The sequence below is a fragment of the Eulemur rufifrons genome, chromosome 4, assembly GCF_041146395.1.
Source record: "Eulemur rufifrons isolate Redbay chromosome 4, OSU_ERuf_1, whole genome shotgun sequence".
Classification (NCBI taxonomy): domain Eukaryota; kingdom Metazoa; phylum Chordata; class Mammalia; order Primates; family Lemuridae; genus Eulemur; species Eulemur rufifrons.
This window is the reverse complement of record NC_090986.1, coordinates 73,853,087-73,876,334: the sequence shown is the minus strand read 5'-3', so window position 1 is coordinate 73,876,334 and position 23,248 is coordinate 73,853,087. Positions and strand designations below refer to the sequence as shown.

The 23,248-nt window shown below is 34.8% G+C and overlaps 1 protein-coding gene across 13 annotated transcripts in view; it reads right to left on the bottom strand.

Annotated features, from left to right (window-relative positions):
* Positions 1-23,248, bottom strand: part of LOC138382764 (NEDD4-binding protein 2-like 2) — a 72,890-nt gene that overhangs the window by 39,180 nt on the left and 10,462 nt on the right. For 4 of the 13 annotated variants that reach the window (XM_069467362.1, XM_069467370.1, XM_069467363.1 and 1 more), the window contains 4 exons: positions 22,137-22,261; positions 17,688-17,776; positions 17,218-17,294; positions 14,279-14,425 (listed from right to left, as the gene is read on the bottom strand). The exons of 2 other annotated variants lie outside the window; for them this stretch is intronic. In XM_069467362.1, the coding sequence (XP_069323463.1) occupies positions 14,279-14,425; positions 17,218-17,294; positions 17,688-17,776; positions 22,137-22,261 (438 nt within the window). Of the gene's footprint in view, positions 1-14,105; positions 14,426-17,217; positions 17,295-17,687; positions 17,777-22,136; positions 22,262-23,248 lie in introns of those variants that run through there. 7 more of the 13 variants (XM_069467372.1, XM_069467371.1, XM_069467373.1 and 4 more) reach the window with 4 other exon arrangements.

The following is a 23,248-nucleotide window of genomic DNA, read 5'->3' as shown; positions in this document are numbered from 1 at the left end:
ATTCAGCCTGAAATTAATATACTCACTCACTCCATCAATAAACCTATGTTGTAACTAAGAAGGTATTATCTTCATTTAATTATGAGGAAAAGTTTCAGAAAATTAAGTGACTTGCTCAAGTCGCAATCGGAACTGCAACTTAACTTCAAATTCTGCAATTTCAAACTCGGTGTTGTACTAAATTGGAGGTTTCTGTCTTCCTCTGCCCTTTCCAACAATCCCTGAGATACCTGCAATGATCAGTCTGAAACCACGGAACTTAATTGCTTTGTGAACACTACCAGTATCAAGCAACCACTATATACTTTTAATGAAACACATTCCATTTTCAGAAAGCTCTGAATACTGGAAGTCATTAAAAGTACTTATATTACACTAATCTGCCTCAAAACATTGGTGGAACAAGACTTAATTAAAGTAGCATAACATCTTTATCACTGTTGCTTCTTAAAGTTGGCAACAGAAATAATTTCTTGGGATATTCATCCTAGCATCAAGCATGTACCAAGTGTTTAATAGATGCTTAACACTGAGCCAGATCCTAAGGATATAAAAACAAAGACACAATCCCTACATTAAAAAACCTAAGTTCCACAAAGCAAGCCCAGTTCATGTTCTATACAAGAGCCATCAGGTTTCCACCATCTTCCCTTCAGTTAAGCTACACATTCAAGAGAAGGAGGCTTACCTTATGTACCCTTGTATTTCCACCACCAGCAAATAGAACAGTGCAATAAATGTTCAATGCAAGTCTAGATAATAAGCAATTTCTTAAAATTTAAAAGCTAAAGCAACTTTTTTAAGAGACAGGGTCTTGCTCTGCCGCTGAGGCTGCAGTGCAGTTGCACAATCACAGCTCACTGCAGCCTCGAACTCCTGGGTTCAAGCACTCCTTCTGCCTCAGCCAAATAGCTAGGACTACAGGTATACGCCTCCATGCCCAGATAATTTTTTAAATTTTTTTATAGAGATGGGGGTCTCACTATGTTGTCCAGGTTGGTCTTCAACTCTTGGCGTCAAGCAATTCTCCCTCCTCAGCCTCCCAAAGTACTGGAATTACAGGTATGAGCCACTGAACCTGGACAAAAGCTAAATTTTTAAGCTACATAAAGGATATACAAGTTAATTCTATCACTAATTCCACCTAATCAGTTTATCTACTCAAAATAGTCAGATATAGATTGTAAGCTACAAAACTAAGGTAAAACCATCCTTAGAAATAATTTTGGGCCAGGCGCGGTGGCTCACGGCTGTAATCCTAGCACTCTGGGAGGCCGAGGCGGGTGGATCGCTCGAGGTCAGGAGTTCGAGACCAGCCTGAGCAAGAGCGAGACCCCGTCTCTACTAAAAATAGAAAGAAATTATATGGACAACTAAAAATCTATATAGAAAAAATTAGCCGGACATAGTGGCGCATGCCTGTAGTCCCAGCTACTCGGGAGGCTGAGGCAGCAGGATCGCTTAAGCCGAGGAGTCTGAGGTTGCTGTGAGCTAAGCTGATGCCACGGCACTCACTCTAGCCTGGGCAACAAAGTGAGACTCTGTCTCAACAACAACAAAAAAATAATAATAATTTTGTCCAAGAATTCTGAACCTGGGGTCCATTGATGGACTTTAGGAGATACATAAAATTCTAGAAATTTTTGGAAAATAGCAGCTGGATTAGAACCCAAATTAAAGAGAACCATTGAGTAAGTCAAATGTCCTCATTTTACACATAAAAGAACTGCAGACGACAAGAGAATTTCTCTCAAGTGCCCCTCAACTAACTAGTTTCAGAGCTGTGTATTAATTTGCTAAGGCTCCCATGACAAAGTACCACATACTAGGTGGTTTAAACAACAAAAATTTATTTTCTGTCTCTTCTGAAGGCTAGAACTCCAAGATCAAGTTGTCAACAGGGTTGGTCTCTTCTAAGGCATCTCTCCTTGGCTTGCAGGTGGCCATCTTCCTCCAGTGTCTTCACATGGTCTTCCCTTGTGTCTGTGTACTAATCTCTTCTTACAAGGACACCACTCATATTGGATGAGAGCCCACACATGACTTCATTTTATCTTAATCAGCTCTTTAAAGGCTCTACCTCTAAATACAGTCACATTCTAGGTACTGGGAGTTAGCACTTCAACATATGAATTGGGGGTGGGGAGACACAATTAAACCCACAACACGCTGTCCTCTGGTCCCTCAAAATTCATGTCCTTCTCACGTGCAAAATACATTCACTCCATCCCAACAGCCCCCAAAGTCTTAGCCCATTGCAGAATCAACTCTGAGCCCAAAATCTCATCTAAATATCATTTAAATCAGGTATAGGTGGACTCAAGGTATGATTCAACCTGAGGCAAAATTCTTCTTCAGCTTCACACCTGTGAAACCAGACAAGTTATCTGCTTCCAAAATACACAGTAGGACAGGCATAGGATAAACATTCCCATTCCAAAAGGGAGAAATCAGAATGAAGAAAGAGGTGGTAAGTCCAGGCAGATCTGAACCTAGCAAGGCAAATTCCATTAGATTTTAAGGCTCAAGAATAATCCTCTTTGGCTCCATGTTCCATCTTCCAGGCTAATGGGTGGCAGCCCTGCCTTGTGAGCCCACCAGTGTGGTAGCCCACTCCTTCAGCCCTAGGCAGCAGCCCACCCTGAACCCTCAGGCCTGAGACCTCTGGTACCATGGTGGCACTGGCAGCCCTGTTGGCCTCTGAATCACCTTCGGGTCTTCCCTATTCTTGAAGGATAATACATGTTCACAATCAGATAGTTCTACTAACTCATTTTGTAGAATCCCTGGAAATCTAAAAGACTTCCTTAATTTTGCCCCTTCTCTGTCCCCTTCAGTCCCAGCCAGGAACACTTCCACTGGTATAACCCCATCTCTATTTCTGGTTTTTGCTAGTTTCTGCTGAAATGGTTTCTGCTGAGATGGCTGACTGGATTCACAAGTCACACACCCCTCATCTTTTTAGCAAATGCTTGTCTAGCAATAACCTTGATATTCTCTCCTGGATGTGCTCATTTTTTGCAATAGACAGACTGAGAATTTTCCAAATCTTCAAGTTCTGGTTCCTTTTGACTTAACAACTTCTAGTTCAATTTCTCTCTCTCCTCTTACATTTTACTACAAGAAGCAAGGAGAACCAGGCCACACCTTTAATGCTTTGCTTAGATATCTATGCTAGATATCCAAGTTCATTACAAGTTCATCTATTTTCCACAAACCACTAGAACACAATTTGGCTAAGTTCTTGGCCACATTATAAAAAGAATCACCTTTTCTCCACTTTCCAATAACTATTCCTTATTTCCATTTGAGATCTCATCACAAACACCTTTACCATTCATATTTCTACAAACATTTGTTGATGATATATGTGTACCTCTAAGATGACAAGAGACTTTCTCTAAATCTCTTCTCTTTTCTTCTAAGCCTTCATCAGAGTCACCTTCAACATCTCTATTTCTACCAACAATCACTTCAAGGCAATCTAGGTTTTTTCTAACATATATGTATACCCATTACCTAGTTCTAAAGCCACTTCCACATTTTTGGGTATTTATTACAGCAATACCCTACTCTCCGGTACCAAAATCCATTATTAGTTCGCTAGGGCTGCCATAACAAAGTATCACAGATTGGGTGGTTTAAACAACAAATCTATTTTCTCACACTTCTAGAAGTCCAAGATCAAGGTGTTAGCAGCATTGGTTTCTTCTAAAGCCTCTCTCCTTGGCTTGTAGATGGCCATCTTCCTCCAGTGTCTTCACACAGTCATCCTTTTCTGTGTCTGTGCTCTAATCTCCTCTTAGAAGGACACTACTCATACTGGATTAGAGTCCATGCACATGACTTCATTTTATCTTCATTACCTCTTTTAAGGCCCTATCTCCAAATACAGTCATATTCTAGGTTCTACAGGTTAAGACTTCAATATGTAAATGGGGAAGGCATAATTCAGCCCGTAACAAGCTAAAACTACTCATCTTCACTTACTGTATGAATACTGAACACCATTGTTTCCCAGCCACCATGCTAGACGATGACCATGCAATGGTGAGCGAAACAGGTACAATCCCTGCCTGATGGACTTAAAAATAATAGAGGGAAATTATCATATACAAATGAATAAAGAAAAAGTACATGAGAGCATATAAGATGTATTTTGGACCTCACCAAGCTTGCTATGTCCAAAAAGGCTTCCTTGAAGAGCTCAACTCTGAAGGATAAGTATGGAAAGGGTGTGTGTACTCAGAATTTTTCAGGAAGAGGGACCAGCACAGTATATTCCAGGAATTGAGAGGTGGCCAGCAGGGGCTGGGATACAGAAAGTGAGAAGAGAATAAAACATGAGATCGAATATGAAGGCACGGTGACATCATCTAGGGTCTTAACTATCACATTTTGGTTTTAGGTTTTTATCCTAAGAGCAATGGGAAGCAACTGAAAGATATTAAGCATGAATATATTTTGACTTTAAAAACATCACTCTGACAGAGAGAGAGAACATGGGGCTTCTAAGGTACTAGCAATGTTCTATTTCTTCATCTGCGTATTAGTTATATGGATATGCTCACTTTGTGAAAATTCATTGAATGATGGCAGTCAAAAGGGGAGAAACAGATCCAAGAGATATTCACGTGGCAAAATCCACAGAACCCGTTTGATAGACTGAATATGAGGGGGAAAGGAAGCATCAAAGATGACTCCCAAGATTCTGGCTTATAGAAACTGATGGACGGTAGATCCATTCACAGTGCTAGGAAATGCTAGAGACCCAGGTTTAGAGAGATCACAGGTTCAACTGGAGGAGGCTTTCAGACTTAAAAGTGGAAATGTCAGGTAGGCAATTAAATATACAGACTGAAATTCAGAGGAGAGGTTTAAAAAGAAAACACATTTAGAGGTCAATATTGATAATAGAACCAGTGGGTATATAAAACCATTCAACCAATATTTAATTATCTCCCACAGCACCATAGGCACTGGCTTAGATTTTGTGTACACAGCTATGAACAAAATAAACACGTTCTCATTGATCTTATATTCTAAGAGTAGTTCGGGACTACTGCCAACAAATCAGTAATAAATAACTTCAGAACTACAGGTGCTATGATGAAAACAGGACAATGTAATACAGTGATGGGGTAGGGCTACTTTCGATTGGAATAGTCAGGGAAAGCCTCTCTGTGGTGTCAACATCTCAGGTGTGACCTGAATGTTGAGAAAACACTAGACATAGGAAAAGTAGGAAAAAAGCATTCAACAGGGAGAGAAAACAGCTAGTGCTTAAAGGACAAGCTTAGCATGTCTGAAGAACAGGCAAAAAGACCAGTATAGACTGACTGTAGTAAATTAAGACTAGTATACGACAGGGTCAGAGAAGACGTCAAAGTCCAGATAATGTGGAGTTTAAGCAAGGAGTGATAATATCTATGTATTTTTAAAGAAATATTTTAAATTATAGATTACTCTAGTTGCTCTGTGGATAAAATTATAGGGTGGCAAAGATAAAAGTGGAGAGATCATGTCCACGTGAGAAATGATGAGATCACATGGGAAAAGCTAAGAGTAAGCATATAAGAATTTCTAGAAGACTTAAGGAACTCTAAAATTCAAAGACCAAGAGGAGAAGGTGGCAGCAAAGGAGATAGACAAGTAGCCACAGCGATATGAACAAAACCATGATGTCAAGGAGGCCATGGAAAGTATTTTAAGGAAATCAAAAGTTAAATGCTTGCTGAGTAGTCAAATAAGATGAGTAGAGAATAATGCTCTACAATACAAAGGAACGTTCTGGAGACCTCAAAAATCAATTTTAGAACAACGATAGGGACAGAACCTAAAACTGGAGTGGGCTGAATATTACCAGTGAGAGATAAGGAAGAAAAGAAAATGGGTGTAATAGACAGCTCTTCAGAGAAGTATGGTTGCAAATGAGTTGTGTCAAGAAAAAGGAACATTTAGGGATGGGAGACCTGATCAGTGTAAATGCTGAGCAGACGGACTCAGGAATGAAGTCGAAGTTGATATTACAGAGAGAAGGAATACTGACAATATATAAAATTTCCTGAGAAGGAAAGAGATGATGCAGTCCAGAGTACAGATGAAGACATTCACCTTAGACCAGAGGGGGCTACACCCTCTATAAACAGATAACAGAGAAGACAGGACGGATACAAATGCAGGTGGAACTCAGACTGCCCGACTCTAATAATGTGTTCTTTGCACTAAAATCATCCTACAGACATTTGGAAAGTATTCAAAGTAGGACAAGAAAATAACCAAAGGAAAGTTAAACTGAGATTACTTAGCTTTAAGAGGCAAATAATCACCACGGTATTTTTCAAATATGGGATAATTATGTAAACATAAGCATCATTACCAGCTATTCTTTATCGCTGAAAAAAGATAAGTTCAAACTGAAAAGAGATTCAAGCACTTGGTTTTTTTTTTGTTTCTTTTTTTTAAAAAAAAAGTTACACTCAGGACCACAGTTCTTTGGAAGAAGTGTTCTGAAAAATGATTATGAACTTTTTGTTGTACCACTTTAAGATTAGGAAAAATACCCAGAGTATTTTTCTCAGATAGTCTAGAAATTCTTCTATAAAGTGTTAAAGCAAAACGCTAGAAAATAATCTCAAAAGGACCTTAAAACCTTATAAGAAATGGATAATCAAAAGCCTCAGACTTGCTCTACTTATCTGTATTCCAGGATTTAATTACTTGATCGTAAATCACAAATCTAAGGACTACTCATGAGGTTAAAATCTGGAACACAGGGAGAAGGTATGAGTTACTAAAAAAAAAAAAAAAAAGAAAAAAGAAAAAAAAAGTCAAGTCTGGAATGAAAGGCTCTGAAATGGCATTAGATACACCAAGTTAAATGGGTGAGCTTTCCTCTCTGTTGGTCTGGACACCATCTCCCCTAGTAAATATCAAACACAATTAATTCATGCTCCATTCTCCATGTTACCTATACAGGCTGAGCATCCCTAATCTGAAAAGCGCCAAAATCCGAAACTTTTTGAGCACCACGTGACACTCAAAGGAAATGCTCAGTAGAACATTTAAAATGTTCAGGTTAGGGATGCTCAACTGGTACGCATTCTAGAACTATTCCAAAATCCAGAAAAAGAAAACCCTAGAATCCAAAACACAACATTCAGGTCCCATTTTGGATAAGGTATACTCAACCTGTATTACAAACTGCCCAATAAAGTTGCTCTTCTTTGATATCAAAAGGTTGTTTTAGAGAGAATAATGTATCTAATATTCAATAAACAGTTACAAAATCCTGTTAAAGGATAAAGCTCCAAAGACACAGTTGTGACCAAGGATAAGATCCCTGCTTTTAATTAATTCAAAATGTCTAGCCCAGGGCTGCTATCACATTTCTGTAAATACTACAATTTACTTATATTCTAAATGAAATGTTTTAACTGTGTCTTTGCCCATTACACTGAACTATATTCCTGTACTCTCAACACCATTACATATTGCTTACCAATTTCCTGAACTGAAAAACTATTTTAATCTATTCATGAAACCAATGCCTTTTCTTTTTTTATGAAATCTTGCCTATTTGAAACAAAAATTCCACCTCCGGTTGGACATTTCAAAACAATAAACGAACACAAACTACTCTTAAGGAATAAGAAAAACCAAATAAGACCCAGTTTTTCAACTTTTTAAGTTAACTAAAGCAAAGCAAGGCAAATACCCAACAGTAAAAATTCTTCATTCTGCACTTAATCTAATCTGTAGAGTCTTATTATTTAATATATTATTTATAAAGCAAACTTAAGTAACCCTCTCCTTTACTGTTCTTCAATTTTGGAAAATTAACTTAAAACATCATAAAAGAATAAAGATCTTTCTAATTGTTATAAAGAAAAAACTCCTTTAGTTCTTCAGAGATTCAGAAAATTGATGTAATTTCTATGACACCTACTACTAGCACACAAGTAATAAATGGACATAAAAGAAAAATAAGTAGAACCACTTACAAACAGTGTTGACCTATTTTAGGAAATAATGCCTGAAAATTAATCATGGCAAAAAAATCCTACTTACATAATTTAACAATCTATTTATTGAATACTACACATTTCAATTGCTAAAGTCATAAAATATTAAAATTAATTTTGTCTTAAAGCACAACAGCATACATAAACAATTCAATTTTTCAAATGTTGCTGAAATATGATTATCAATTATATAATTATGTATAATTTGTAGAAAACATTTAAACATTAAATGCTATAAACTTCTCTTTCAATCCTGACATTTAAAAATAGAATTCTAAATGGCCACGTAGATTTCTTCACTCAACTTCACTGATACACCAATATATTATCTTCTAACCCCATAAATTAAAGGTACCATAACGATGTAATCAACTCTTCACCAGCATGTCTTTCCTACTTTAAAACAAAACTAAATTAAAAAAGAAAGATGACTATGTGGCTTAAAGATAATACAGGATATAGTGGAGATAGCATGTCTGACCTAGATTTGAATCCCAGTTACATCTCTTACTAGAGAAATTATGTTAAATAAGTTGTTTAACCTAAATTTTTGTTTCCTTTTTATAAAACCTTTTTAGAATTGTTACGAAAATTTAGAGACTGTAACAATCACATTTAGACTGGGGCCTAGCACTGATAGACATTAAATAAATAGCAGTCATTTAAATGATTATTAAATTAAAGCTTGTTGCTGTAAAATTCCTATTTTTTTTGTAGCAACATTGCAGTACATAAAGAACCACCTGTAAAAGTTCAACTCAAAATAATAAATAACTATCAGCTTTCCTTCAAAATCATTCAGTTCTTTAAGGGAAACCTTTTATCATGACATATTAGTGAATTTCCATAATAGTGAATTTCCAGCTACTACTCTGACATACAAGACAATCACTAATCCCTCCTTTTTCAACTAAAGTTCATCATCATGATAAGTTATTGTAAAATTTTTTTCTCAAACCCATACATTCAAAGTCTATGCCATGCTTATGAGATTCCCCACCAATGATTAACACAATAGATTTTTATAAATCTTTCCAAGCATTTTCATATCCAAATTCTATCTCACCCACAGGGGCCAGGAAACTAGAGCTGTGGTCTATAAGCTTAATTTGGTTAAATAAGGATCATAAAGAACAAAGAGGTCAGTAGAACATAGGAAGGAGAAAGAGATTATCTCTAGTGTTGTCAGTTTTACCATCTCATCATCTTCATTAAAAATGTTATGAAGTTACAGGAAGATAGGTGAGCAGAAAACGGATTCAAGAAAGAAAGAAAACATATACACAGGAAAAGACTATGAAAGAAAAAAAACATAATTTCTAAGATTAAGAAAAACAGAAAAAAAAAGAAGAAAAAAGAATAACAGAAAAAGGAAGAGCTCACAATCCCTTCCCAAGTAATTTTTTTCCATTTTGTTATACTACAAAAACTGAAGAGTTCAGAATTACAACTGAAGAGACAGTAAGAAAGTTGTACAATTATTGTAATAATTACTAGCTGTAGATGAACTAACCCTCAAGGTAAAACTTTAATTTTACATGTACTATCTGAAAACACATTTAAAACTGCAAAAGAAAATAATTCAAATAATAAAGTATATCTCAATGGACTCTACTAAACTTGAACACAATTTTAACCATCAATGAACAGATCATTGTGTTTTTCCTTAGTTAATAACAAACTTGAGAGGCAAACAGCCCAATAGCTCCTCTCAAAATCTTAAGATCTTCCCATTAATTTATAAAAAGTAGTTCAATTTTTTAAAAAAAAATGGAAATACTAACAAGTGGACCAATACTCCCACATGAAGTCTTGAGTTACTCACCAAAGCAGGTATAAGGCTTGCTAATGTGACTGTCTCTAGTTCTAAGATTAGGGGACTATGGTTGTGTCCATGTTACATAAAATAATCTATTTTTTTCCTACTGGAATCTAAGATAGCTTACTGAAATTAACAGATTTTTTTACTGGGAAGTGTATTATAATATGTAATTATTATAATTATCACACCTGGAATGTGTCACAGTTATCCTTCACAGAGCAAAATTTGTCAGGAGGAAAAGGAAGAAAAAGGTTATTTCTAATATGAATAACTAAAATGAACTTCTATTAAATGTATAAAAAGTCAATTAAAACAATCCAACACACACAGCCAACTTCTAGAATTGAGAAAAACTCTCTATTTACTGTTAAGGTTTTCTTTTCAAAGAGTTATTTGTGCTACTCCTTCCCTCTTGTTCCTGTGCACAATTTGATAGCGACAATGTATAAAGAATTTCCACAGGAGACAGTCAAAATTACTGCTTATGCACATGTATATTCTGTTACAAAAATTATGCCATTCAGTGTAGTCTGAGATATTGAATATAAATTGTAACCATTCTTTTAAAAGTTCTATTAACTTAGTTGCAGATAATCATAATTATAAACTATTCAAGGTTTGCTCTGAAATTTACAAACCATGCAAAATTGAAAATTTCTTAGGCTTAAAAGATTTGGCAATTTGAATCAACTAAATCCAATCAAACTAAACACTGCTTTGCAAAGTAAAAAAGGAGTAAGAAGACACACAAGACAATCACTAATCTCTCCTTTTTCAGGATCTATTGCAACAAACTTAATACTACTTCTTACCATCCTAAGGACAGGGTAAGGAGAAAAATATGGTATACATACAGGGAAGCAAATTGTTCTAATGGTACCTTAATTTAAAAAATAAAATAAAAATTGGTATGCCATCTTATTTAACTTGAGAAAGAAAACCATCACCAAATAGGATACTCATTAATCCTTAATAAATCTCTCCTTCCCAGTAAATTTACAAAGATACAGCTAACAGTTTTAACGGAAAAAAATTTTATTTACAAATTGTAGCCCCTAAAACTTAATTCTAAAAACCACTAACTCAACATACTCTGTCTGTTGCCACCAAATTACTTATTCTGAATGGGCACTGTAACAAAACTAATCTAATACTTTGTTACGATTATAGACTAAGGTGTTATTCAATGTGGGCTGCAGATGTAAAAGAACCAAAAAGCAACAATACAACTTTAGCCCTTATTAATTATTACATTCATGTCAGAATACTACCTTAAACTTCAATAAACACTGGAAAATCTGTCAGGTAAAGGCACTAAAAAACATATAGCAACTACATTTCCTCAACATTTTCCAAAGAGAATACCATCAATTTTCTTTATAAATACTTAGAAAACTACTCTCAGAAAATCAGACATTTCTGCAGTAAAAAAATTCAAGTATAGTCAAAACAAACATTTCATAATCTCTGGAATCATAAACTTTCAAAACTTTATCTATATGTAAAAATGAAATTTTCCAGAATCTATTGATTAATTAGAAAAGAGATAAGCAAACTTCAAATACTTAAATCAAACTTATCACTCCAACAAAAAAATACAGCCTAATCTTTCGTAAATAATCTTACTTTAAAACAGAAAAATATAAAAAAACAAACATTTTCTTTTAGAAAGGTGAATACTGAAAATAAAGATTACATAATTAAAGCAATACCAAAAGTTCAACTTAATTACTACATAAGAATTTTTACTAACAGGATTAAGACATATAGAAAACTATAAATTTGTTTATCAAAAAGGAAAAGAAATTTTTACACTAAGCCTATGAAAAAGAACCCTAAATATTAATCTTACTGAACCAAATTAGAAGCTGTATTCTAGTTAACGAAGATGTATTCCATCTTAGTTAAATATGATGGCTAATGCCCACTTCATTCTTTGTGATGGAAATCAGGTTAGAATGGGGTGTAGCAGTGGGTGTGGGGTGTATTCCATTGAGACCATAGCCAGGCCAGTGCCATGGCACCTGTAGTCCCAGCTACTCAGGAGGTTGAGGCAGGAAGATCACTTGAGCCCAGTTCAAGTCCAGCCTGGGGGACATAGTCAAATACCATCTCTTTAAAAAAAAAAAAAAAAAAAAAAAAGACTATCTCAATAGAAAGAAAATTTTGATGAGAAATTGGTAAATGTCACATTTCATAGATTTTTAACACCAAGCAATGATGTAAAATAGTGATTTTGGTATCTTTCACTACATTTTCATTCCTCCATTCTGTTATTGTTAAAAAAAAACTAAATTTAAATTAGCCACAATGCTTGGGGAAACTATTAACTATTTTTCTACCTTAAAAAAAACTGAAAGTCACAATGTTAGTTTCCTTGCCTCCATTAGCATCTATAATTTTAAAAATTAATTGGTGGGGGGGGTGAAAAAATTAATTGGTAATGATTAACGATCTCGCAATGATTTTTATTTCTCAGAAGTACTAGGAGATGAAGTTGAATCTGAAATAAATCTAGAAATTTATTTCAGGCTTAATATGAACATGCTTCCTCATAATCTGTTTCTCCTCAAAGTTACTTCCTCAAAACAAATTTGGTTAAGAGTTATTCAGAAAACTATAGATTTACAGTACTATTACGCTTAAGTGAAGTTTATGAAGACAGAGGGAAAGGGACACATAATATATCTAAGCGTTGTGTCATCTGTCCCAAAATTAAATCCTTTTGTATAATTTTCAAACGGTGCTAATTTACATAATAAAATACTTGAAAACACAAGTCCAGATACCAACAAGTATTACTGTGAAATACTGAAAACAGATGAAGACATAAGTATATAAAATATATATACATTTACACACAAAACATGAGTTAGCATATTCCTACATCAGATTTAGTTCAGATGAACAAATGTATACAAACACACACATATTAAACAAGATAAAGGTAATACTTACTCAAATGTAAACAGAACTAAATAGTACAAATAAATAGAAATCATATTCTTACTTCACTAAAGGCAATGTAAAAAGGCCTTGTTGGGAGTACTGAATCTAGTTTTAAGCCTCACAACTTTAAAAAGTAATATATGAGAGAATATTTAAAGTTGAAAGAACAGCAAAAGATTTTAAAACAACAGAGAAAGATCATGGGATTCATGATGGGCTTGTTTGGGAGAAAGTTTAAAGGCCGTGAAATATTTATGAAAAGATATAAAGAATCATAATGATTAAATAGCATTGTAATTAGCTGAGGTCTTTTTCCTAAAAAAAGAGCAAATGAAAGCAAAGATTAAAGAAACATTTTCTATACAACACTGGGAAGAAAGGTATTAAAAGAGGCAGTAGTGTTTCTTTCCTCATGTTGCAAAAAGAAATGCTTAATTATCTAGGATAGTCCAGGTAAAGCTCTGTTTGAAGACAGGGATGAATTACAAGGCCTGTGAAATGAATTCCATCTCAGTTTTTTAATTCTAAGTAAAGAAACACAATCTAATAAAGAAAACTATCCAGTGAGAAAATTACAGTTGGCTCTTTAGAAAAATTAGTACTAGAAGAAACATAATATTCCATAGGACAAATCTTACCAATGCTGTCCAAAATATTTTTATATTAGAATTATAGTGCATTAAATTGAATACATAGTGAAACATTATTAGAATCACCTGAGAAGTTTCTTCTAACTACACAGTGCCTTGCCTCTTTATCCTTTCCAGAACTTACAAGTGCATGGGGGTAGGGAGATGGCTTGAGAAGGAGGATGAGGAATGTGTATGTATTACATGATGAATATGTACATTATGGAGAAAACTCCCCAGGTGATTGATATACCTACTGTCTACCTTTGCTGGGGAATTTGTTTGAACTATGTGATATGCTGATTATAGCTTAAAAATAATTTTGTCACACAGATGAATTAGCTGAAATACAATTTTACCTGTATAATGAATAGGAGAATCAACTAAGGTGCCCTATAACAAGTTAGTATTTCTTGCATATTTAAGATAGTGAAGGAAAAATACTAAAGTTTTATGAAAAGTTAGATTTAGGTATGAACTATAAAAAAACTGTTCAACATTATCTACAAAATAGATAAAATTAGTTTAAAAATCAATGGTAGAAAAACATCCTAGTTCCTACCCACTATACTACTCAGGTGTTTTCATAACAGCCAAAAGTATTACAACAAAAGATTATAAAAACATTTAAAATACAATTTTATATAATTTTTATTTACACTTTAAACAACTTGCTGGGAACATCCTTTGTGAGGCAACGTAGGTTTTTTTTTTTATTTGAAACTATTTAAATTTCAAGACAGTCTCACTAATTTTTCTCAAGGGCAAAAAACAAATGTGTTAGCTGAAAATAGCCAACTTAATGATTATTTGCGACATAAACTTGTTCATGTGAGCCTAGAGAGCCTCCCCACCTCTGTCTCCCCTGTGGAGGAGGAGGTCTTTGCGTGTTTTTGTGTGATGGTTCCACTGAATTCATTACAATAGAGATGGACATTTGATATTCATAACGATCCAACATCTGAGCAATCTTCTTTCGAGACACACCATGTTTATTCCTCCTACCAAAAAAGAAAAGGATTGTAAATCTTTTTTTTAGAATGTGTAGGCTTAAAGATTAAACTGTTTCAGAGGAACAGCATATAGATTCTAAATTATATTTTGCAAATAAACATTAGAAGATATATTTCATTTACCCACATTTTATATAAAAAGTTTTTAACAATGTTTTTTAAAGGTTTAAAGACACCATAAATCATAGCCAAATGTTAATGATATCTTCTTCACACAGAACTACCTAGTCACTGAACCTGACTATATATCCCTCCCTCGTTTAATGACAAAAATCAAACATTATTAGACACTACTTTAAGAATTATACAAGGATTGAGTGGACTTCCAGGACTTACAAAAATCCACATAAAATATTTATTACATTTTAAAACTTATTTTATGACAGTTCCTCTTGTATTTTTAAAATTTATTATCAATACAAAATTATTAGTAGAGACAACAATTTGGACATCTCTCACAAATATCACGTTGAGTGAAAAAAAACTAGACACAATGAAAACATACTGTATGATTCTATTTTTATATATATAAAAGTTTGATAAAAGGCAAAATTGAACTATAACATTAAGGCAACAGACATTGGCCGGGCGCGGTGGCTCACGCCTGTAATCCTAGCACTCTGGGAGGCCGAGGTGGGCGGATCGTTTGAGCTCAGGAGTTCGAGACCAGCCTGAGCAAGAGCGAGACCCCATCTCTACTAAAAATAGAAAGAAATTATATGGACAGCTAAAAATATATATAAAAAAAATTAGCCGGGCATGGTGGTGCATGCCTGTAGTCCCAGCTACTCGGGAGGCTGAGACAGGAGGATCGCTCAAGCTCAGGAGTTTGAGGTTGCTGTGAGCTAGGCTGATGCCACGGCACTCACCCTAGCCTGGGCAACAGAGTGAGACTCTGTCTCAAAAAAAAAAAAAAAAAAAAAAAAAAAAAAAAAAAAAAAAAAAACAGACATTATGGTAAAACTAAGTAAGAAAGTGATTATGATTACCAAGGAAAAACAGTGGTTACCTTTAGAGAATGAAAGGTAAATGGGAATAGGAAGAGGAATGCAAAGAGTTTCTGAGGTGCTGGTCACGTTCCCATGACGTGAGTGATAGCTAAACGTGTATTGGTTTTGTAAGAACTTTAAGTTGTACATTTATATTTTATGTACTTTTCTGTATGTGAGTTTATATGACAACAAAAAGTGGTTTAAAATTTATTCTTGACCTTCAAAGAACTTTTGACAATTTATTTTACCCTCATAGTTTTCTGTAACTTGACTTGGACGTGACAAAACACACAGAAACATATTTTACATTTAATACTATAGTTCTAGATGTACTAATGCTAACTCATCTTTCCCAGAAAAAAGCCACAAAGTAATGTTTACTTTTCAAATCTGATGCTTACACACACGAGAAAGCAAAAAAAAAAAACCAAACAAAAAAAAAAACAAACCCACAGATCCAAGGTTGAAAATTCACAAGATATGACTAAACCAATAAGATGTCAAAATTAATGATTCAATTCAATTCTTTTCAAAAATCAAACTATGCCAGATACCAGTTAAGCTGGCTTTGTTATGTAAAGTCACTTATATTAAGAAAATAATAAATTTCAACAGTCCCTCAAATGTAAAAGAAGCCATAACTGTATAGCAGTTTCATCATTCATTTATTTAGCATAACTCAAATATCAGAGTAAACTTCTGTCTCTTCCACCTCAGGTGGATACACATACACACAGCTAGGCAGGCAAACAAAATAGACATTAATACTAATAAATCTATCAGTTTATCTATCTATAAATGAACATACAGCATGCAAATCAGAAAGAGAGAGAAAGTGGCCAAAGAATGAAAGGCAAGGGGGAAAGAATTATATTAGTTGGACCCCATACACAGAATAACAGCTTGAAGCTAGAAGAGGGCAAACTGAAGTGCAGGGGCACGAGGGAGGGGGACGGTGGCTTAAAAAAGGGGTTGTGATCGTTGCACAACTCTGTGAATATACCGAAAACACTGAATTGTATACTTTAAATGGGTGAATTGTAAGTATATGAATTACATCTCAATAAAGTTGTTACCAAAAAGAGGGGAAGAGTGAAAGTGAAGAAAGAAAAGAGTCATAGCCAGGAAAAGCAGTGACAGAAGGGGAAAAGCATAAACACAAATGAAAGAGCAGGGCTGACAATAATACAAGTCCACAATCTATCAGCACCAGTTCTGAAATCCAATAGCTCTGAAAACTCAGTTTTCTGCTGACTCATATGCAGCAAAACCTATCCAGATCTGTACTCATTTGAAAGCACAACCTCCTCAGAATTGATGTTAGATTATGCAGAATCTTATTTACTTAGCTGACTAGTCGTGATCTGCTGCAAAAATACTAAGATGTTTGATTGTGACATGCTGTCCCAAACTCTGGAAGGGGCATTAAATGATTAGGTATATATGCACTATGGTACCTTTCTAAAATTCAAAAACACCTAAATTCCAAAACACACCGATTCCAAGGATCTTGCTATGGGATTATGGACCTGTAGTTGTAAAGATGAAAAAGAGAGAGAAAGATGGAAGCACAAGGTAAAAAAGTGATGGGGCCTAAAATGGAAATGAGAAGAAGGTGGAAGGATAATGCAGAGAAGTGGCCTGGCCAAAAACCAGAGGGAAAAGTCCTAATTTTACCCTCAAAGTTCCTAGGACCTACACTAGCATTCAATAAACTGTAAAATGATGCAGGACATCACAAAGGAAAAAAAAAAAGATAAGGATTCAATAAAAATTCAAGTGCCTTACTTTTCTAATTCTTCAGGATCAAATTTCCACCAAGTTTCAGGTTCATGAAACTCTACTCTGTATCCTTTTCCTATGGCCTATACAAAGGAAAGGAAAAGACAAAAACCCAGAGAACACTTCTTAAAGTAAAAAGAAGGCAGACAGATATAAATTTCATTTAGACAATACTTCCAAATTTTCTCAACCAAGAAAAATGTTACTTTATAAAATAATATGGTTTATAAAAATTTTAAGACTACTTAACTGGACAAATTCCAATTACTATTCTCCAGGTCAGATAAAACTAACAAGATGAGCTTATTCCTTACTAAGCACCATCCATAGTTTTTTAAAAACTAAGCAAACCAACAAACTTCTTTAGAAAACAAGGACAAATGTTTTAATAATCAAGATCAAAGTGACCAAAATTTCAGAACATAAAAAAATTGAAAAGTATAAAAAATGAAAACTCTCTCATATTTCATATTTACCATTTCCACGTACGGTTTCATTTCCCAAGCTTGTGTATTAGTGTTGTCTATTATAACTGGAGATCTCCCCTGATCAATAGCTTGTTTTGCTGAAATAAAAAATAAATTTAAAAAATAAAAACAAAAACTAGAATTATTAGGTTAAAATACACAAAATAAAGTTTTAAACATTCATTATGAGGAAATTTACTACATCTCTGTACTTAAAACTGTGCAATCTTGAGTCAGTTCCATTAAGAAAAAAAAAAAAAGAACTCCACTAGATTAAAAGGGAATTAAGGAGACATAACCACATGCCAGGTGTATTCTCCAGAATGGATACTAGTTTTGACAAACTGATTGTAAAAGACATTTTGGGGACATTTTATTAAACTTAAAGGAAGCCTTGAGTCTAGAGCTACCTTTCATTTATGGGAAATACAGGAGATAAAGGAACAAGTTACATCTGAATATGGGCTGAGCATGAGAAGAGATGAAAATTTATTGACACAGAAAGACGGAGATTGTTAAATGAAAACAGCAAGTTACACGACAATAGTTAAATATGATCTTACTTAGGTCAAAATACAGAGCTAGGAAGATTTACTAAGATATTAAAAGTAGTTATCTGTAGATGGTGGGAATATCTGCATTTCATGTTTATCTGTATTTTCTAATTTCCTACAATGTACAAATAACGGTTTTGAAGAAACAAAGGTTTATATTTTAAAAAGTTATGGATTTATCATTACTTACCATCAAAACTTTATATACCAAATAGCTAAATACCACAGTTCAACTGACTTTGGGGAGATGTCTCAGGACTATGATCCTCAAATTGGGAGCTGAGGTAAAAAGGAACTTTTCTAAACTTTATCTCCCTATCCCAATGCCATCTTTTCTACTATAAGGTGAGAATCATTGTCACAGAGAGCCACCAGTGTTAATGACAGGAGTGTATATACCCCCTACGTATACCAAACAAGAAAAATGATTATGATTAAGAAGACTTGATAAAATTTAAAAGGCTGAGACAAAAAGCAAAGATGAGGAAATTTTCTCAGGACTTAGAATTCAACCAAGAATTCCACTAAGTTCAACATAATGAAAACATTTATATGGATGTCTAAAATACAATTCTAAAGGTCAGTTAGAATAATGACCATAGTGGAATATATTTTTGGGAGAAGATGTCTCTAAATACCAAAAGAAATCTAGAATGTGGGTCATGAATAGGTTACTACCATCCATTAGTGCAAGGAGCATGATGCTATCATCTCATCCAATCATAGGGATCAAATTTTCCATTAAAAAAAAAAAAAACTTATGGAAACCATTATCCAATGTCTGATAGTTAGGCTCAAACATCCAATGAGTTGTGTTCTAGAAAAGGAGCTTATTAACCAAATAAATCTCAGATTTGCAGGAATGGGGAGAGTATCCTCTTTTCATAAATAATCATCATCTAATACCACAGTCCAGTGCACTCCAGAAGAATGGAGCTCCTAAGTAAACAATGTTTGACTACCCAAATAATGAGAGTAGTTTTCATAAACAAAGTAACTATTATAATACTCTAAGAAAGAGAAGAATGACACTTTGGAGATGTTTTCAATTTATAAGTGTTCTAAAATTAATTTAGATTCTTCTAATAATAAACATGGGGCAGATAGATTTTCCCAGAATGGTGCCTGGCATTTAAAGGTATCCAAATCTATATTTATTATACTGATAAAAAATCCAACAGTTTATCCAGACACCATTATTCTGTTCAACAAGTACAATCAACATAATTGACATGGCATAAACATTTTAATGAAATATTCTACATTAGTATTGCAAAGAGAAAAAATGCCCCACACAAATTTCCTAGTCCACAAAAGGTATAATAGTTCTGTCTTTTTTCATTCCCTTTTTCACCTAATCTTGTTCCCCTTTAGGCCAAACATAACTCCAAACATTTTTAGAATTATAATACTATCATTATTTGATTTAGGCAACAATGTTCTATGGCATTTTAAAAAATCAAAAAAGAGGACGAGCACAGTGGCTCAAGCCCATAATCCTAGCACTCTGGGAGGCTGATATAGCAGGATCTCTTGAGCGCAGGAGTTCGAGACCAGCCTGAGGGAAAGCAAGACCCTATCTCTACTAAAAGTAGAAAAATTAATCAGGTGTGGTGGCATGGGCCTATAGTCCCAGCTATTTGGGAGGCTGAGGCAGGAGGATCGCTTAAGCCCAGGAGTTTGAGGTTGCTGTGAGCTAGGCTGATGCCAGTGCACTCTAGCCAGGGTGTCAGAGTGAGACTCTGTCTCAAAAAAGAAAAGAAAAAAGAAAAAGAAAAAAAAAAAAACAACTATGAACTTTAATAGGATGAAAACTTTTTTTTTTTTTTTTTTTTTGAGACAGAGTCTCGCTCTGCTGCCCGGGCTAGAGTGCCATGGCATCAGCCTAGCTCACAGCAACCTCAAACTCCTGGGCTTAAGCGATCCTACTGCCTCAGCCTCCCGAGTAGCTGGGACTACAGGCATGCACCACCATGCCCGGCTAATTTTTTCTATATATATTTTTAGTTGGCCAGATAATTTCTTTCTATTTTTAGTAGAGATGGGGTCTCGCTCTTGCTCAGGATGGTCTCGAACTCCTGACCTTGAGCGATCCACCCGCCTCGGCCTCCCAGAGTGCTAGGATTACAGGCGTGAGCCACCGCGCCCGGCCTAGGATGAAAACTTTTTGCTCAGAAATATCCTCACTGATATTTCTTACTCTAATTGACAATTAAAAGAAAAAACACTTATACTTTTTTCTTGTATATACTACCCTTTAGGGCAACCCTAGTTAGTAGCTTTAGTTGAGAGAAAATTCATTATAGAAGAATTTTAGCTATTAAACATGGAAGGAACAATGGACCTAAAAATGACCATTTTGCAACTCTTAATGAAATAACTGACTCAGGAAACAATTTATGGTTGGGTAAAACCATCAGATACACGGTTGACAGGGAACTTGATAACAGAGGGAGCAGGCCATTCCTGTGAAGCTACTCACTAAGGTTACCACCACTAAGAGTGGGACAACTAAATATTTGCTTGCCAAAAAAACACAAAAAAAGTTGAACTGAATCAAGCCTCCAGTCTAGAGCAAATTTCCATTCACAGAAAATACAGGAGTAAGAAGAGCAAGTTAAATGGTTACCAGTAGGAAGCAAACAGAAAACTACAGAATATGTAACATTCTATAGTACAAATGACCTCATTTCTGCAACAAGCTAACAGGATGAAGGTTAAAAGAAGGGAAACTGTTATAGATTAATATAATTAAAAGAAACATAAAACAAAATGTATTTTGAGGATCTGTTTCCCCTTTTTAAGACAATAGGGGGAATTAAATTACAGACTAGGTAACATGATGCCACGGAAGTAGTATCTTTTTTTTTTCCAGAACTAATAAACAGGAAGTAGGTATCTTTTTTTAAATGTGTCATAATGGCATTGCAGTTAAATAAGATGTGATTAAGTAAAAAGGTTAATTTGAAATGTATAACATATGAGGTCTAGAATTTGCTTTAAAATACTTCAGCAAATTATAATAAAAAGGAAGGGAGATAAAAACAAAAAGGATAAAGCCCTTATGTCACAATCTTGATAACAGATAATTCTGGTAATGGGTTTATGACATTCATTATACTCTCTCTAATCTAGGTTTAAAATTTTTCATCATAAAAGCTATTTAATCATCAATGTATTCATCTTCAAAAAAATAGCATACACATTTATTTAAACTTCTAGATCAATAGGTTTCAATTCAGACTGCACATTAGAACCATCTGAAGAACTTTCCAAAAACAAAAAACAAAAATCATCAGTGCTTAGGCCCCACTCCATATCAATTAACCAGAATCTCTGAGGCTGAGGCCCAGACATAAGTTTTTTTTAAAAGATCCCTAAGTGATCCAAATATGCAGCCTAGGTTAAGAAACTCCTATTAATGATGAACAGAAATTGAGCAATGTCCTCTAAAAATCTATTAAGTAGGTTTCTTGTAGAGCAACATCAACGAGAAAAAACTTCTAATATTCACGGCCATTAAGCCTTGGAAAACATTAGCATTATTCTCAGGGAAATACTTCGGGAATACATAACACTACCAGAGTTCTCTGAATTTACTCATGAGGTGTAAAATAAAGCCTATCAAAATATCCCAAAACTCTAATATTTTACCAGCTTGTATTGGCACACTATTTATAGTTCACAAAATGTTTTATCTAAGTTCTCTGCTTTACACAACCCCAATTAGGAAACGTAAGTATAATTATCACCACCTCTAACAGATGAAGAAACTGGGTCTCAAAGCTATTTAAATGGCTTGCCAAAGTCATTTAGCTGGTAAAAATCTAAGTCAAGAATAAAACCTAGGTCTTCTGACTCATACTCAAATATTCTATCCCAGGAGACTTGGCCCAAAACAAACCTCTGTTCTGGTTCCAGTCATGGGCATCACCAAGTTGATTAACATTATACCTGTACCCATCTTGATGGCGAAAATAGTCATCAGTGCTGAACACAATGCCATCACGACTCTGACCAAGCAGAATTCTGTTAATAAAAGAAATCATAAAAGTGCCATTTATAAAATCTATAACCATTAGGAATAAACCACACAGGAAAGGTTATTAAATGAATTTCTGATACTTACCTGTAAGTATATTGCAAATAGAATGCCACAAGAGCTGAACAACCTTAAAAAGCTTTCAGTTTTCAAATACCACTTCACACCTAAATCTACATAATTAACAGCCAATGTCAAAAACTTTTTATTTAAAAAAAATTTTTTTTTGGAGGCAGGGTCTTGCTCTGTTGCCACACACAGCTAGAGTGCAGTGGTGTCATCATAGCTCACTGCAACCCCGAATTCCTAAGCTCAAGAGATCCTTCTGCCTCAGCCTCCCAAGAAGACAGGACGACAGGGGTGCACCATCAAACCTGGCTAATTTTTCTATTTTTTTGTAGAGACAGGATCTCACTCTTGCTCAGGCTGGTTTCGAACTCCTGACCTCAAGCAATCCTCCCATCTGGGCCTCCCAAAGTGCTAGGATTACAGGCATCAGCCACTGTACCCGCCCTAAGATTTGTTTTGAAAATGTGACACCAACTTAAATTTACAAGCAATGGTGATATTCACAAGCGTTCAGAGGGTCAGAGAATTCTCAAAACCAATGACTCATGAAAGAGATTGGGAGTGTGCTAAAACAGAGAAAACACAGGAAGATAATGATTTGGATCCAACAATAACAACACAAAGTATTTTGTTTTACTCCTCTGCCTTAGCCATTAGGCAACTGGATACCATTCTATAATTTTGGGGTAAGAGTTGGGGGCGGGGGTGGTGTTGGAAGATGGTAGAAGGGATTGAAAGTAAAAGAATATTGGCCTGGGATGATTCAAGAAAAAGTAGTGAGAAGGATTTCAACTATTAAGATGAAAAACATGTCATCTGTCCTTTCAGCTTATATTAACAATAAAATCATATACAGGCATACCTTGGTATCCATGGGGAATTGGTTCCAGGACCACCCCCGGATA